The sequence below is a fragment of the Miscanthus floridulus genome, chromosome 18 (genome assembly GCF_019320115.1).
Source record: "Miscanthus floridulus cultivar M001 chromosome 18, ASM1932011v1, whole genome shotgun sequence".
NCBI lineage: Eukaryota > Viridiplantae > Streptophyta > Magnoliopsida > Poales > Poaceae > Miscanthus > Miscanthus floridulus.
Genome location: NC_089597.1, coordinates 130,755,073 through 130,773,274, shown reverse-complemented (window position 1 = coordinate 130,773,274; position 18,202 = coordinate 130,755,073). Strand labels below are relative to the sequence as shown.

The 18,202-nt window shown below is 43.4% G+C and overlaps 1 protein-coding gene across 1 annotated transcript; it reads right to left on the bottom strand.

The window, feature by feature from the left end:
* Positions 1 to 4,877: 4,877 nt before the first annotated feature.
* LOC136519470 (uncharacterized) lies at positions 4,878 to 6,502 on the bottom strand. Its single transcript, XM_066512871.1, has 2 exons — positions 5,525 to 6,502; positions 4,878 to 4,991 (listed from the first exon to the last, which is right to left on the bottom strand). The coding sequence occupies exons 1-2, from the start codon at positions 6,493 to 6,495 to the stop codon at positions 4,967 to 4,969; spliced, it is 996 nt and encodes a 331-aa protein (XP_066368968.1). The 5' UTR covers positions 6,496 to 6,502; the 3' UTR covers positions 4,878 to 4,966.
* Between the last annotated feature and the right edge of the window lie 11,700 nt (positions 6,503 to 18,202).

Here is an 18,202-nt window from a genome sequence, read left to right as displayed (position 1 = left end):
CTTATATAAAATCTTGTGAACAAATAACTTCACATCAAAGCAACTTTGAATAAAAAAGTTATGAACTACAAAGTTCATAACTTTTCGGGATCTACAACCTTTATTTTGGTTGTTTCTCCGTCCGAGATCCTTTTCTACCACTACACACTCACTCATGACTTTAGAGCATATGGATCCCTTTGGTATCAACTCTATAAAATTTTATGGTACATATTTGGATATCAAATGATCTCAAATCAAAAAGGTTTGAACTACAAAGTTGTCGATCTCGAAAAGTACTACAACTTTGGTATAATGTTCATCATCATCAGACATCATATGAGAAAGTTATAAAGTTTTTCGTGCAACCTCTCACTGCCGGTTCAAACCACGAACTGGCATGATAGTATCACTGCCGGTTTTAGCCCAAAAACTATCAGTGATGACCCAATATCACTGTTGGTTCATGGCTAAAACCGACAGTGATATAAAATTGCAGTGATGACCCAGATATCACTGCCGGTTGATCCTATCACTGCTGGTTTTATAAAAAAACCGGTAGTGTTGGGCCGTCAGCCACTATCACTGCCGGTTTTTAAGAAACAAGCAGTGATGGTGCCGACACTGAATGTCGAATCTGTAGTAGGGCTTCTCAAGCATTCACCAAACTACAAGGCAAGCGGGAAGTACTCTAATTCAGAAGCAAAGGAGAGCGACAATTGAGAAGCCATATCGGTAGACAGAGAAAAAATAAAATTAACAAGCGGGAAGTACTTACTGGTTGACAAGTGGCAGCCAGGAAGAACTCGTCATGGCAAGCGTTGCCTCATCCCATCAGCAATCATGATGTCACTTGAAGTTTGCGCTAAGTGATGGTCGATGCTAATGCCAGGTGCAATGAATCGCGTACCAAGGCCTGTCACTTTAGAAAAATCATAACTTTAACTTTCTTGCATGGCGTGGGATAAAGATACTTTGGGTCTGTTTGGATCCGCTCCACTAAACTTTAGACCTCTAAATTTTAGAGCTAAAGTATCAAATATGTGTTCTAAAGTTAGCTTTAAATTTTAGCCCACCTTATATTAGAGCTTCAAATCTCAAAACTAAGCTAAAGTGCTCTAAAGTTTAGAGCTCTAAAGTTTAGAGGAGAAGATCTAAATAGGCCCTTTGTATATGAAAATTGTAGTTCTTATTGGGATCTACAAATTTCTAGTTTTGAGTTTTATTATTTGAGGTCATTAACATGTATAGTATCGGAGAAAGGTACTTTGTATACGAAAGTTGTAGCATCGATGAGATCTACTCTATTTTCTCAATACTTATCCATCTTTGCAATTAAAAAAAGTAAGATAAAGTAATCCTTAAAACTGTATCTAAATTATCAACCTAAGCCATTATGAGTGGTCTAAATTAATCACGGTCTGTTCGGCTAGTATTAAAGCCGGCTGGAGCTGTTTTGTTGTGAAAGAAAAATACTGTAGATTCTAGCTGATAAGTTCAAACGAACATACCCTAAAGTTGCATCTTATTAGCTACCCAAGCCATTATGGCTTAAGATCAGTGAGATCATACACGTTGAGGTACAAAGATGGAGCGTGGCCAATAGACCAGGCACTTCCGCCAAACCCTCTCCCTCACTCTTCCTTTACTCTACACTAAGGGCGCGTTTAGTTCCGAATTTTTTTGGCTTTTGGCTACTGTAGCATTTTCGTTTGTATTTAACAAAAATTGTCCAATTATAGACTATTTAGGCTTAAAAGATTCGTCTCGTCAATTACAGGCAAACTGTGCAATTAGTTATTCTTTTTACCTACATTTAATGCTCCATGCATGTGCCGCAAGATTTGATGTGACGGGGAATCTTGAAAATTTTTGGTTTTTGGGTGGGATCTAAACAGGGCCTAAGTGTAACACCTATAGACGTGGAATTTGATGCTCAACTTCTTGCATATTGAATCTGGTGGCCTCGCTCCCTTTTTTATGGGTGTGCTAGACCCCCTAAGGTGGTACATTAAATGGGGGATCCAGCGGACCCCCTCGGGGATCGTTCGAACCACCATGTCCCCTAGGGATCGATTGACCCACCAGATCCGTGGACGGTGGGGATGGCCTCCAAGCGCCTGTTGGAGACCTGCCACAAAGTTTGGGCCCATTTGGTGGGCCTAGGAGATCGGTTGATACCCTGGCCAGGCCGAGGATCGGCAGAGCTAGGGCTGGGCTCCCCTCGGGCTCTGCCTTGGTCGTTGGCTTCTCCCTTGGGCTTGGAGTGTTGCCCACGTGGGGTCCCTTTGCTTGGGCCTGGTTTGAGTGGTGTTGGCCCATTTGTCCAAGTGTATATGTGGTGAAGTCCAAAGTTGACACATGTTTTTCATTCAGCACTTTGTCCTTTGTTTTTGTGTGTTTTCTTGTATACTTTACCTGCATGCAAATATTTACCAACACTTGTGGAATTGGTTAATTTAAAACCCTATCTCTATGTTGGTTATTGACTTTGGTTCCTTTTATGCAAAAAAGTTGATGGTGAAAATGGTGTTTAAGCACTGTCAACAAAATATGTAAACTATTTTTTAATAAAATACAAAAGGTCGTGTAAACACACGATTTTCAACTTAAGTTTAGGATAAAAAATACATATAAATTAATATGTTCAAAATTGAAAATCACAATTTTGATTTATGACATCATTAGACACTACAACAAGAGCCATCATAAATTAAACTAAGGTTTCAACTAAATGCTTATACTGAAGGTATACATGGGTCGCCGTGCAGACACAAAAATAATGAATATGAATGAAAAAACATATAGACTACTAACAGATAAGTTTCTCAAAACTTCATTGCGATCTGTATATGTATTTTGTTAGAAAAGGTACAAAAAGCATGCAAATTAATATAAATAATTTTTTATTAATTATTGTATTAAAATAAACTTATCTTATGGCTTCAATTCTTTTTTTATCGGGTACAACTTGGACGCACACAACACACACTCCACACTCACATCACATGCAAAGAAGAGATTGGGAGCGACGTCGCCTCCAGTGCACGGGAAACGCGCTGCATGTACCCTAAAATTTTTGGAAAAATTCTAGAAAAATGTCCGATCACCAGAGTTTGAACCTTAGAGGGTAATGTCCCACGAGACAGCCCTACCACTGGACCACATGCCCATTTGCCTTATGACTTCAATTCTAAGCTATATAGTTTGATTAATTAATCCAAAGCGGCTTGATGTAAGACACTGCTTCCTCTTAATGAAATACATGCTAGAATGAACGTTCGAGAAAAACAATTGGCGCGGCCATGGCGGCAGCAGTGATGGGCAGTACATGCTGATATGGGCCATCGATAGTGCGTGGGCTTATGTGTGTCTGTCAGGGTTGGAGACGCACTGCTACGCGATGATGTCTAACCAGGACTGCTAGTTCCACTCAAATGGCAATGGCATGCAGCTAGGTCGTTATTTTTCTCCTGTACGATTTGAAACTTTGAGTGAATTGCAAGAGTGAACACCAGAGCATTTTTTTAATAAAAAAATCAACACCAGAGGAGATATATGGCTGGATAAGCACAATATATTGTGGGAAACACATTTATGTACGTAGCCAAAGATGCTGCTTACTTGTATAGCTCAGGTAAAAGCACTACCAAAACATATCTCTTGAATCTAATGAAACTAATTTTATGTTATAATTATTAGTGCATTTTTTTTGTAATTGGTTAAAGTTAAATAAGTTTAACTTAGGACAAAGCCAAAGTGAGCTATAATATAAAATGAGGCTTTAATTAAGCTTGATCTTCTTGATTTCCAACTAATTAAATGCCACTATGCACTACCACATACTAAGAAAATAATATTATTTTGAACTCATTCTTCCCAGTGGATTGCAAATTATACTAGCATAACACTACGTGCACCAGAGTTTTTTAGTTCGACACATGAGGAAATGGCTAGGCATAAATTGTAGGAACCATATTTATGTAGTCATTTTTTTCCTATACTTGTATAGGTCAATGCAATTGCGCACTTGGTCTAGTAATTCCTTGATTTATAGACAACAAGCCCAAAGTTTTAATTTGATGGAAATTGAAATTAAAAGATCATAAATGGTACATATGTCTCTGGTGCTTGAACAAATTAAAGCAGAGAATGAAGTGCATAAAAGGAATAAAGGAGAGTATCTCTTCTAAGTTGCTCATTGGTTGAGGCAGGAAAGCAAAGAGGTACCAGATTAAAAAAGCACAAAACCCAACAAGATTGTATAGATAGCTCTTCATGTAGCCCTCAACTTTCTCAAAGAGGGTTTCCACATGGATTTTGAGAAAAGCAACACCCAATATGAATGCTAAGTTGTTGAGCAAAGAAAAAGACCATGATGCCTTGATCTATGAATGATTTTGATATTTTTTTTTCTTTGAGACAAGATGTCATGTCCATGATCATGTTGTACAAATCTACTTCTTTGTCTCTAATCTAAGGTACATATTTTCCAAAGCTAACCGCTTCATATACAATTCTATGCATCAATGAGGAATTAGAGGATATAGGAAGCTATGTACTTCATTATGGATAGAGTGAGACCTCATTACGAATACATTTGGAGAAATGACAGTTGAGTAACAATTCAAGAGGCTTTGATTTCAAGAAAAGCATCTAAATATATACCAATGGTGCTGGTACAAGCCTACAAGGCAGAAGGTAGAGACAACTCTGTGTTGTTCCACAGTTATTTAAAAAATGTGAGAGAATACATAAATAGTGAAGTAAAGTTTCATTATTCTTCAGCTTTTGGTCTACTTCACATATATCTTCAGAAGCCAAGTCATCTAATACAACACCTAGCATTTCAATCAAAATCAACATAGATGAAACCTGCTACACTGGCCTCGTTGCATTGGTGGTGCACTCTGTTCATCATCCTTCAAACAACTCTTGCAACATGTCTTCCAGGTTATGGGTAGTGGATCTTAGGGTGATAACATTGTTATCCTCTATGTATTTTGTATATCCTGAAATGATTTTCTCAGTTATAGCTTTGCGCAATCTTTTCGTCATCTCAGGATCTGGGACCTTCCACAGCTTTTGAGTGGTGTACATCTTTTGAAACTCAAACTCAAACTTGGGTAGCAGGGAGTAGTATTTCCCAAAGCAAAGAGGTGTAGGATTGAACAAGCATGACAACACTGGTCCCCAAGATACCTGTAGATATCTCGCTAAATAGTGCTCGACTTTCTCAAGGAGTGAAGCGACATGGACTTGTAGAAAAGAAAACCCAGTGCTGTTGTTATGGAGACTATGGCATATGAAGTTGAAGTTGTTGAGCAAAAATAAGAATCTAAGGCTTTGATCTAGAAATGTTTTTGACATGAGGAAAATTCTTTCTTCTAAACAACACGCCATCTCTATGATCATGCTACCCAAAGGTGGAATGTACCCAATATTTATGTGAGGCACATACGTACCAAGGATAGCTGCTTCAGATACGATTGGATCCACCAGAGAGTAATTTTCGAGCAAGAAGGTGATATGAGCCATTACTGACAAAGTCACCTTGTGAATGTCTGATGATCCTTGTGGAGTTTGAGCACCTGGCGAGTCGTCCACCATCGGCTCCATGATGTGACTCCTAATATCCTCCAATGTGCTCCTTATGCTCTCACGCGCCTTGGCATTCTTTGCATACAAGAGGTTTACCACTCCTCTTATCCTTTCAACTTCTGCAGATGGAGGCAAAGAAAGGAATAGTACCTGGATCTCGGTTAAGGCATCGGACAGTGCACAGAGCACACGCAGCAGAATATGAATCTTCTGGTGTAGTGCTTGCACCGGTATGCCACCAGGATCTAGAGCAACTATGAAGTCAACAAAAGCAAGCATTTTCAACATGGTTTCTTGGATAAATCGTGCAAATAGGAGCAGTTCCAGAATGGAACCCTCAGCCTTGGGATCTTCTTCCTCCTCATAAATACTAGGTAGTAGGCCCACAGAACCATGATCCGGGAAGAGCGACACCGCCACGGACCGGATGGTCCGTGTGATCTCATGAAGAGCCCGGATCCAGCACCGTGCCCCATCAGAAGTGTGCTTATCCAGTTCTTCCCATGCAGACGCACTGCTAGCGAGGTGCAGAACCCAGGCGACGCCCAGCTCCGTGAGCCACCTCTCCAGGACACCCATGCTGCCGCCACCTTTGATGCCGCAATTCACCAATGGCGCATCGAAGAATTCATGGGCAAGTGGGCTTTTAACGCGCTCTGCATCCGCTTCTTCTTCGTGGATGCTGAAGTAGTCGAAGTGCATGGCCGCCTCCATGGAGGCAGAGGAGGACAGACGAGAGGCGTTAGATGTGTAGGCAGCCGAGACTATGGTACCTGATGAAGACGAGCTGCCGCCGCTGCTAATAATGGTGGAGTAGTAGTAACTGGATCCCGTCTGCTCGCAGCGGCAGCTCCAGCTGGTCCAAGAAGAAGGCCCGTGGCCGCCGGCGTCCACGCCCGTGGCCTCCATCTCCATGCGAAGGTACCTAGCTACCCAATCGGCCCCTAGCAACTATGTCAGTTGTCTCTGATGTGGGACGGATCGGCCGGGACCGAGCGTGAGGTGATTGCGAGAGGTGGGCGGCCAGGTGGGGCCGTGGCCAGTGGCCGGTGGGGTGCGACTGTGAAAGCGGAAGGCTACGCGTGAGTGCAAATTTTGTTGGCTGACTTGATGTCGATTGTCGTCGAACTCGAACCACTCACTGGGAGTTAGGCGTGCGTGCACTCCCAGACGGTACGGTGTACACAGCAGTCAGCAGTCAGCACCAGCAGGATCGTTTCCATGGAGCCACAACTCCCGTTCCCAATGGACCCTGTTCGTCATGCTTGCTGTGGGTGTGGCGTGGCCGGCTGCGCTCTGCATCTATTATGACAGATGTGTTGTGCCCAGCTAGCTCCAGCGACGTTGGCTCCTTGGTGATCACCAATGCCAGGAGGAGAGAAGGGGGCGCGGCCTGTGCTGGAAAAAAAATCAAAACGAAAGAAGTCTGGGAATAGAGTGGGCTGGCCGCCTGCGGCTTCAAAAGCGGGCTTGCTAACGCCTGGACATCCAGGCCTAGGCCTGTGTCCGGACGCAGCTCCTGAGCTCCGTGTCCACATCACATCCCACACGCTCCGTCTTGTTTCACTACACCACAACCCAAATTTAACGTCGCTTGGGGGTCGCTAAAAATGTCGATTTAACGTCGGAAGGTTAGACGTTAAAGATTACTAACGGACTGTCGGTCGTTATATCTCGTTTTGGCTACAGGCTGTCGGTCGTTAATTCTATTTCACTTTAACGTTGAACGGTCGGTCGTTATATCATACTTTTAACTACCCACCGCTCGTCGCCGTAGATCCCGCCTAACTTTTTAACGTGGACACACCTGTCAAAAAAAAAAAAAAAATTGGAGCCCGCCATTCCAGGCCGCCAAGGTGCAACACCACATCAGCCCATTTCCCGTCTCCCTGGGCGCTCACCCCAGTAACCCACGGTCCCTTTCCCCAAACCCCAGTGCAGCGCCCCCGCCGCCGCTGGCTCCAATCGAAGAAAAAAAAAACCGCGGCCACCACTGGTCCTGCACACGGAGCCGCCCCCTGAGAACTGCTCGCCGCCGTCGGCCGGCCGCCCTCACCAGTGGCCCCCTAGCCTCCTCCGCGCGCTCAGTCAGCGGGCCGACGACCTCAGGTCGCCCCTGCCGGCGGCGACCTCAGTCTGGCCGCTCCGCGCCGACGACCTCAGCTCGACGCCGTCTCCAGGTCAGCACAGCCGGTGAACTCAGCTCGCCCCTCCCTCCGCCCCCGTCAGTGACCTTAGGTCCCCCTCCCCCACCACCACGTACGGCGCCCCCACCCCCTCCAAGTTGCTCTACACCCGCACCCCCTCCGGGGTCCTCCATTCTTCTGCACTGGCGCCACAGCCAGCTCTCCCCCTATCTCCCTCCGCACGGCCAGATCCAAAGTAAGGGAGCCACGGTGTCCCTCTACACTGTGTTTGCTGCTGTTGACTGCGTCACCTCCTTACTAACTAAATCATGGATCTGTGCATGTTGTATTCGTGGTTGCCTGAAGCGTACAAGTAGAAGGTGCTCCTTGGACGTCTGCCCTAAGAAAAGCTGCATCATCTACGGGCGCCTCATCAGGCCTCAGCAAGCACTAGGAACCAGCTCGTGGATTAGACTCACGAGTATCAGGTAAAGTGCTACCACTTCGCTACCATTGTTGCTGCTTGTCTTTTCTGATTCCTGGTAAAGATTCTCCATGTAGTGATATGGATCTCTATTTCTGCTACTAACTGTGCCTTCTATTTATTATAGTGGACACATTTGTTGTTGCTTATTTGCTTAACTGGGCCAAATCAACAAGTACACGTGGCATAGAAACTAAGTGTGCTCTCTGCATCCCAGATGTTGCTTAGTCGATTTGGCATATGGCAAAAATGAATACATAGTTCATGCAGAGCTTCAATGTGTCATCCAGATTTATTGTAGAAAGTATAGCAGTTGCCTTTAAATTTACTCAGTGTGGGCTGTGGCTTTAGTTTGATCATCAGTATGGACTGTGGTTTAGTTTGATCTTCATTTACTCCACATTCAGTTACTATGGCTTAAGATTATTTTTTCCTATTTTTTTGCTTCCTGTGGATAGTTCAAGAGAATCTATAGCTTAATTGAAAACCGAGTGTAGCTCATGAGAAATATGGAAAGTTTACTTATAAGACAGGGCCCCTCCCCCTCCAAACTGATCACCCTATTTTGCAATGTTTATTCTTGTTAAAGTTAATATGCATGTGTTCTTTTTCTTGCTTGCTTGCCTACCTGTCAGTACGACTGAGACTGAATTGAATTGAACTGAATTTCAGGGACAACTAGGAGTCTAGGACAGTTATTCTTATTAAGTTGTTCTTTGACATGACAAATTTCTTTGAATTTTGCAAAGTCATGATGCTCTGTTAGATGTAAACAAATAGGACACTAATAACGCTGTTCACTTTGACTATCTCATTTACTAATCCCATTAGGTGCAAGGCAGATCCTTGCTTTTCTCCTTTTGTCTGTCTACATGTAAATTTAATGGGTAAAAAGAACCTTGTAGCTATGGGGAACTTGACAATGTCGCTGAAATAATTAGACTATCAGCATAGAAAGCAGCATTTTATGGATGGCAAAAAACTATTTTTAATTATATCTGATGCAAGGTTAGCTGGTATTTCTCTCCATGTTGATAGAAGGGCAAAAAAACCAGGTCTTATGTTGCTCCATTTTAGCCATATGTGGCAATTTGCCAGAAGCCAATTTAATAAAATAATACTCAAACTGTCTGCATTAATTTTGCAGAGAAGAAGAGTACACAAAACTCTTGAACTCCCTTGGAGTGCAGATCGTGCAATATAGCAGTTTGGGAGGACCCATTGTTCTAATCAACTTCTACTATGCAGGTCACTTCCCTACCCCTGCTTATTGTGCGCATGCTATATCAGACACATTTTTTCCGGTCATGTTATGCATAAGAGTTTCAGTTTGGCAATTTAGTTTTTTTGCAGCCAACAAACACGAAAGCAGCATAAAGCTGGACCAGTTGTTAGTTAGACAAATAAGTGTTCATGACTCCACATAAAAGAAATCAAGCCCATTCCCTGTACAGCTAATTTTTATTTTACCATTCCCATGTTTTCATTGCCCACCGTTATTAAGAGTTGGTACATGTAGCTGATATAATATTAGTTGTCGATCATTGGTTGAAGATCATCTTACTTTCCAATTCCAGGTGGGTATTTCATTTGTCGGTGTCACTAGCTTTAGTGGACCTGAAGGTCTCTTAGTGTGGATGCCTCTCACTGCACCATAGATGACATAAAGTTAATGAAGTATAGTATAAGTAACTTTGAGTGATTTTGGTGGTTCCCCTTATTCTAAATGACAATATCCATTTAAGACAACTTTCACTATTGCATTCACTATTCCAATAATAATTGGTACGAGCTCGGTCGAAACATAGTAGTGTAAGTATTGCTGGGACAGTTCATCTTTCGGTGTAGGGCTAAAAATAGAGTTCATCATTAAGTATCTACAATAATTGATTCTGATTGTGTTGCTGCTTGCCTAGTTTAGTCTGCGTTACTAGTGATATAAAATTTCATAAAGCTTAGAGGGAGTTTTTCATATATTGCTATGGAGTTTTTCATATCCTATGAATGCAACCACAAGTGGAGTCTCTCTCTCTACTAATAGTAGAGGTGAGTTATGTTACACATATAGGTGAAGGTGCCTATAATTAAGTAATAAGTGTGCATACTTGATAGTGTACTAGACTATCTAGGCTCTCAATATGCTCCTGTCTTTCTTTCAAATAAGTTGACAATCTTCAAATAGATAACAGTTGTTCTATAGAAGCTTAAAAACATGGCCAAAAGACCCTTGCATTTTTTTTCATAGACAACACCTTTGCACATGTGAGTTTTATTCCTGATCAAGTATTCTTTGGCTCTTTGCAAGTGTTTGATGAGCCTATCTCTAAATTGCAGCAAGAGGATCAAGGTGCTCATGGTGGCTATTTTTGTTCATGACTTCCTAGTGACAAGATTATGTTGCGTGAGCAAAACATATGAGTTGTGAGCTGTACATGCCGACATCTTAATTGAGTAGGTAGTTCAGTGAGCTAGCTTGGTTATTGTCTTTCTATCATTGCATTGCAAGGGAAGTGACATTGTCTAAGGTTGACATATTTTCTTCCATCACTGCTATCCACATTTGCTAAGCACTAAATTGATGTCTTCTTGCTGATTATTTTTTCTAGGCTTTTAGTATGCATCGCTCTAAATGTGTCACCTTATACCAGCTAAAGTTCGAGTAAATGGTCTTCTCTTTGACAGAAGAATAGCTCAATACCACAGGTAGTTTATGAGATCTTTGTTCTCATATAACCATCAGCCAAGGAGCTTGTGCTACGGTATGGTTCTGCTTCTCTATGCCTTACTGTCATTGCCTTCTCTTAAGCTTCTAATGTGTTGTGTGGTTGCACTCTTTGTGGAAAAAGGCATAATCTGAAATCCACTTGATCTCCTCATGGATAAAACATGGATTTTTTTTGAATTATTTATATTTCTGACAGTTGAAGGTTACCAAGGCATCACAATCTTCCTAGGGCATGTTTCTGAATTTTACTTTGAGCAAACAGTCAAGTCTTGAATTTTACTTTGAGCAAATAGCCTAGTCTTCTCCAATTTCTTTTTTATCTCCAAATCTGTCTATTACATGTTCTTTAGTAAAGTCATTGAGCTGTTATCAGTGAAGTCATTGGGGTACTAGTCCTTGCTGTTTTTGCTAACAGTAAACCCCTGTTTAACATAAATCTATTGAAATTGATGATGTTTGTGTATGGTTCATTCGCTGCAACATTTTACAACCTGTTTCTGTTGTAATGCCCATATAAGCCGTGAACCACTTTTTGATTTGAAGACCCAGTTGTTGATTCATTTTGTAAGAATTAGTAAACTTCCTAGTGACAAAACGGTGAGCTTGCTAGTACTTATGACAAAACAGTGAGCTTGCTAGTGACAAAACAGTAAACTCCCAGTTTGAGCTGATTGTCTTTCAGTTAGTGATGGTTTTTTAAGTAACCTTAGTTGTATAAACTGTACAATTTTGTTTAACATAATTAACCCGCTTCCATCGACTACTGCAGCACCAGAGTTTTTTATGCATGAGTGATTGACAAGTTTGCTCAGAGATAAAATCGCTTCTAGATCATACTCACATAAAAAAACCTCCAGCTAAATCAAACATAGCCTTCCATGCATGTTTCCCAGTCAATACCTGGAGCCTAGCCACTTCAAGTTATAGCATGTTCTGTTACTTGTCACATCATTAACTACTAATTATTCTGCGTATATGAGCATTGTTCCTAGCTCTGCACCTGACACATATCAAAGTTTGGAGGATATTTTTCTGCACTATTTGAAGGATATTTTTATTCATTTTTTAGGTGTGGAGAAGGGAAAGAAACATGGACAATCTGTTTATTGCAAGCTGAGGTAAAGGTCAGTATTGTGGTTCCTTTTTATGAAATTTGGCTATTAATTTTAGAGAACCTCTTGGAGTTGATCTTATTGGTTGTCTTTCTCCAACTTTGGTAAAAATTGTCGCTAATTGGATATTCATATTGCATTTCAGCCATCCTACAAGGCCTAGGCAGCGTACCTGATGGTGTCGACAAGTTAAAAGGGCTCATCGAAGCTGTGTTTTGTTTTGAACCTATTAGAGACAAGACTCTGAGCTCACTGTTAGTCAAATTTGAGCAGTGAGCTTTAGGTGTTAGTGAGCTAAGCTTTTGGTTATAAGTGGTGGATGTATGATTTTTGGTCACATGAGGTAGATGTAGGGATGTTGATGGCTTGCTCATGCACAAACTTCATTTTTGCGAGCTTCTAATCTATTTTGTACTTATGAACTTGAATCTGACCGACCTTACATTGGGCTACTCATATATGAATGAATCAGTTATGGTTAATATATCTTGTAATGAATGCGTGTGCATTGATAATAGATTATTTTTGGGTTATTATGTACTGTTGATTAGCAACATATATATTGTCTCTATGTGAATGATTCGCGTTGGATTGTTAGTTGCTAAAAGTATTTATAGCTTCAAACTATGTGTCGGTATATGTACCCCCTAAGGCGTCAGACTGTCGGTCGCTAAAAAACTTGTCGGTCGGCATAGGCTATACCGACGCCACTTTCAGCGGCTGCAAGTAAGTGTCGGCATAGATCTATACCGACCGACGGAGCGTCGCTATATCGACCTATACCGACCGACGGTACGTCCCTAGTCTGGGGCTGTGGTGTAGTGTTTTCAACCAGCACCAGCGTCCGAAAATCATGGCCCATGCGCATCCAGCGTCTGCATGGTGGAACCGCGCCTCGCGCCCGCACGGTGGAATCAGGACCCACTCCCGCCTGCCCCACCTGAAGATGCGCGCCGCGGAGGCATCTGCAGGCCTCAAGCGCCTGCACATGAACCACAGCGGCAAGCAACACCCAATCTACTTTTGAAATATCCAGACATTTACAACATAAATACGAAAATAGATGAAACACTTGAAACATGCGTGTGTAGACATTGCAACATGTGCAATACCAGGATATACTTTTGAAACATCCAAATGAAGCATTCACAATATAAGTCTAAAATAGATGAAACATTTGAAATATGTGTGTAGCCATTGCAACATGTGCAACACTAAGATCTACTTTTGAAACATCCGGATGAAACATTTAAAACAAACGTCTGAAACACTTGAAACATAGGCTTGCAACATGCATATATTGCCTTTGCAACATATGCAACATCCCAGATCAACTTTTGCAACATTCAGATGAACACTTGAAACATAAGTCTGAAACACCTGAAACACTTGAAAACACAGCGTTCACCCAAGCGGCCACGACCTACCTGGTGCGGAACTGTGGTGGCGCAGGCCTTCCCTTCCTGCCGATGGCGCGAGGTGGATGGGACGCAGGCGTAGGAGCAGGCATAGGCCTCCCTAGGCGTAGGCACAGGCCTCCCCTTCTGCGACAGGCGAGGTGGATGGGGGCACGGCGTAGGCGCGCAAAGTAGCGTGGGGAATGGCTAGGTGCCTCGCGGGAAGGGGCCGGCCACGCGAGAGAGACGCCAGAGCAGGCTCTTCATGCTGGGGAGGGAGCGGGAAGAGAGAACGTCCTGCTACGGGACCTTGTGATGACAGGGTCGTCCGGAGGAGCGGTGTGGAGAGTGCCAGAGCTTGGAGTGGATAGGAACAAGTGGACGAGACGATAGGACTAGACTAGAGGATTTTTTTAGAAACTCTCGAGCGGATAGGATGGGATTGGTGGCATAGCATCGCGGCCCACCAAGGAGCGTCCGGGCGGACGGACGCCCGCACTGTAGCATTACCATTTCAAAAGAAGAGGGAAGGTGTTATTCTTTTTTATAATAATATGCCATGGGCGTCCATCCCGTGACTCCCATCCAAAAGCGGTTCATCCTCATCCACCCATACGTAGATCCAGCCCCCGTTGCCCGCTCGCTCTACGCTACGTGCCCCCACTCGCGGGACAGACTCCGCCCTTGCCGCCCTCACTTGCGGGATGGACTCCGCCCACGCCGCTCGCCGGCGCCGTCCCCACCCACGCCGTGCACCCCCCGCCCAAACTCGCTTCTCCCGTGGTGGCCATGCTCCATCCGCTTACCGCGGCCACTGCAGAGGTCTGTGCCGTTGACGAGCTCCGCACCAGCGACCTCCGCGCACTACGTGGCATCGAGCTCCGCGCCGACGTCGAGCTCCACAACGACAAGCTCCATTTGTCCAAGCAGCAAGATGACATTGCGTTGAAAGCGCATGTTGCAAATGTATGTTTCAAGTATTTCATATGTTAATTATGTTGCAAGTGTTTCATATGAATGTTGCAAAGGTAGATCGGGATGTTGCATATGTTGCAAACGTTTGTTCCCAATGCATCTGTTTTTTCAGACATATGCTGCAATTGTGTTTATCTGGATGTTGCATATGTTTCACACATATGTTGCAAGTGTTTTATCTGAATGTTGCGTATGTGTTGCAACGGTTTTCAAGTGTTTCATATATTTTTTTGCAAGTGCTTCAGATACATGTTTCAAGCATTTTATCTGTCTTTAGACGTATGTTGCAAGTGCTATATCTGGATATTTCAAAAGTAGATCAGGTGTTGCATCTCCCTCCTCGCCTTTTGCTGCCTTGGTGTGTCTTCACCTTCTGCTGCCTTCAGACCATGGAGGTGCGTGGTGGGGGCTGGTGGAGGGGCCGCGTCGGGGGATGGCGACGCGGACGCGAGTGCCTCTCACCTTCTGTTGCACGCGCACCTTCTGTTACGCGGGCAGGTAGTGCTTCGGCCCCTCCAGTTTTTTCTGTTACGCGGGATGCCGAGAATAGAACGGTCCTGTTGGTGGGCCGTGATACCAGCCCACGGTTCGGTTGGGTGAGCTGTGTCCGGACGCGCTACTAGCGCCGGACGTCCGGGCGCTAGTGCTTCCGTATTCATTTTAGGATTTATTTATTTCTAGCAAAGGGTGATTTGGGTGCAGATGGTTTCAAGGAAGATGAATTTTTGTGCCACAAATAAATTCAATAAAAACACAGAACTCCACAATGCATAATTTTTTTTATAAAGCTTTTTTTTAAATGGTTTTGTATGTAAACAAGCAAATAAATTTTAATTTGTTGTAAATTTTGTAGAATCATTTTTAGTGAATTTTAGCATGAGGGGATACATAAGGTGTTACACAATTGGCTTATGGATTTCTCCAATATTTACAAAAAGGCTTTGGTAATTTCTGCAATTCCTGGGATGGTGATGGAGTATTTTGGTAGAAGTTATGGATGTCAGTTCAGTTTGGTTTCTAGGATGAGTTAATTTTGACCTTTGGGGCGATTTACCTAATTGTACATTCCTTGCTATGATACTATTGCATACTGTATGATACTATGTGATGTTTGAATATATAAGTTATGCCATAATTTTGTCAAAATATGCCAAAGTTAGCTGAGACTTGAAAATTGAAATACATGCGGATTTTGTGAAGTTTCGTTGCCAAATTCTTTTGAAATATATCATAATGTTGTCGAAATGTTTGATTTCAAAACATGGGTAAAAAACACAAATTCATGTCCATATAGACAAACTTGTCTTTTCACATCTGAGTTGACACTATTAGTTGCAGTTAACAAAATTGGGGCAAACCCATTCATCAGTTTGAAAAAAAATGAGCATAATCGGCAAAACCATTATTGAACTATAAAGTAAGAGCATGAACACAAAAACCGTCGATTTTGTGATAAGAACTGCGCGAAGTTGCTGGCAAGTATAGGAGGAATTGTCGATCAAGAATTGGATCCTGAGCAATGTTTTGAGTTATGCACATGAATTCGTTTGGAAATTGACAATTCAGGAGGCTTGATTTAGTGCTACTACAAGTCTGCAAGGCAGATGGTATACAAATGACTCCCGGCTGTTCCATAGTTATTTCAAAATTGCAGTTTTATAGTGCTTCAGGTTTTCCTCTCTGCTTCACATATAGCCCCAGAAGCAAAGGCATTTGAAACAACACCATTTTATTCAAAAAAAAAAATCAACACAAACAGAAACCCTGTGGTGACTTGGCTTCTGTGTTGCACTCTCAGTAGTGTTTATCATCCTTCAAACAGCTCTTGCAACATCTCTTTCAGCTCGTCGGGACTGGATTTTGGGGTGCTAATTTTGTTGTCCTCTATGTATTTTGTATAGCTTGGAATGATTTTCACGATGATAGCATTGCGTAGTGTTTTCCTGAGCTCAGGATCTGGGACCTTCCATAACTTTTGAGTGGTATACGTCTTTCGAAACTCATCCTCGAACTTAGGCAGCAGGGAGTAGTTTCTCTTGAAACAAAGAGGTGTAGGATTTAACAAGCTTGACAACATCGGTTCCCAAGATACTTGTAGATAGCTACTCACGTAGTGCCCAACTTTGCCAAATAAGGCTGCCATGTTTTCTTTGAGAGAAAAGGGTGTGTTGCCGGGGAGCTCCTGCCTTATAAAGTACAAGTTGTTGAGCAAGAATAAGAACCTAAGGCCACGATCTAGAAAGAATTCTGATCTGTTGGCAAGCGTTTCTTGTAGACAAGACGCAATCTCTCTGATCATACTGTCCAAAGGTCTTATGTTTCCAGTCTCAGGTACATACTTGCCATGGCTAGCTGCTTCCGACACGATTGTAGCTGCTGACCAGTAATGAGAGCACAACAACCTGATGTACCTGATTACGAGCCGAGTGTCCTTGTGAACGTCTGATGATGCTTGTGTATCTGGAGAACACAAGTTATCTTGATCTTCCGTGGACTGCATCCAAATTTGCTTCATTGTGCTCCATATGGGCCCAGCCACCTTAGTCACCTTTGCTGACAGAATGCGGACTAGCTTGTCATGTATCCTTTCAATTCCTCCGGAGGGCGGCGGCGAACGGAATATCCATTGGATGACTGATAATGCCTGAGACAGAGCAACGTGCACACTGAGAAGGACACTGAGATCAACCAGCATGCTGTGCTCACTTATAAGGACAGTGGCCTTATCGTATGGCTGCAGCGCCCTCCTATTCATATGGTCGTCAACTATGATGTCAACAAAAACGAGCAGTCTCAACATGGTTTCTTGGATGAACTGATGCACGAAGTGGAACAGATCCAGAATACCGTCTTTGTTGCCGGTCTCAGTCTCAGGTTGCTGTTCTTCTTCAGAGCTGCTACTAGGAAGGCCCACAGAGTAGTGACAGTGACCACCAGAACAGAGCGACGACATGGAAGGTATGGTCTCGGTGATTTTAGCGAGAGCCCTGGTCCAGCTCCGTGCACGATCAAACGTGTGCTCTAGTTTTCCTGCAGATACATAATCATCAGCGATGTCGAGAACCCAGCCGACACCCAGATGTTTCAACCACCAATCTAGGACACTGATGTCACCGCCTTCGACTTTGTGGAATTCATGCAACAGGATTTGAATTCCCTTCATCTCATTCTTCACTATTTCTTGGTGGTACATCTCCTCCTTCTTTTGTTTTTCTTTGCTGGTCTCTATTCCTTTGCGAGACTTCTTAGTTGGTCGAGACCTATCCTCGTCCAACTCCAACTCCAAGTGTATGGCTGCCTCCAAGTCCAGGGAGAAAGATGACAGGCGAGAGCTGTTAGATGTGTAGCCGGTCGAGACGACGGTACCTGATGTGTAGCCGCTAGATGAGGATGAACCACGGGTGGTGTGATCACGGTACCGGCTCCAAAGCCCAAGATCTCCATTACTCCTACCCTCCATGCTCACGTGCGTGACTGTGAGAGCCGACGACAATGGGGACTGGGGGCCGGCGCCGCGACCTCTTCCGACCTGCCGTCGTTTTATTTTCCCCGTTCATGTGGCACCTGCCTCCGTGTCCTCTTCTCATCAAACCCAAAATAGCTGAGTAATCCAAAGCGGCTCGACGTCGTCGTCGGCAGCACCTCCGTCAGCACTTGGGGGCATAGGCCGTCCAAATTACGTGGGCCTACGATGTCTGTGGTGTGCTGGACGAAATTAAATATTGATAGCAAGCGATGATGTCAAAGCAGTAGCAGAGAATGCAGAGCAGAGCATGTAAAAGGAAGGAATGATAAGCGATGCT

Excerpts from the sequence above, each read along its gene's own strand:
- LOC136519470 (XM_066512871.1), bottom strand. The coding sequence starts at position 6,495 with ATGGAGATGGAGGCCACGGGCGTGGACGCCGGCGGCCACGGGCCTTCT. Across the intron at positions 4,992-5,524 it reads GACATTCACAAGGTGACTTT|GATATACAAAATACATAGAG; the intron begins GTCAGTAATGGC and ends AAATCATTTCAG.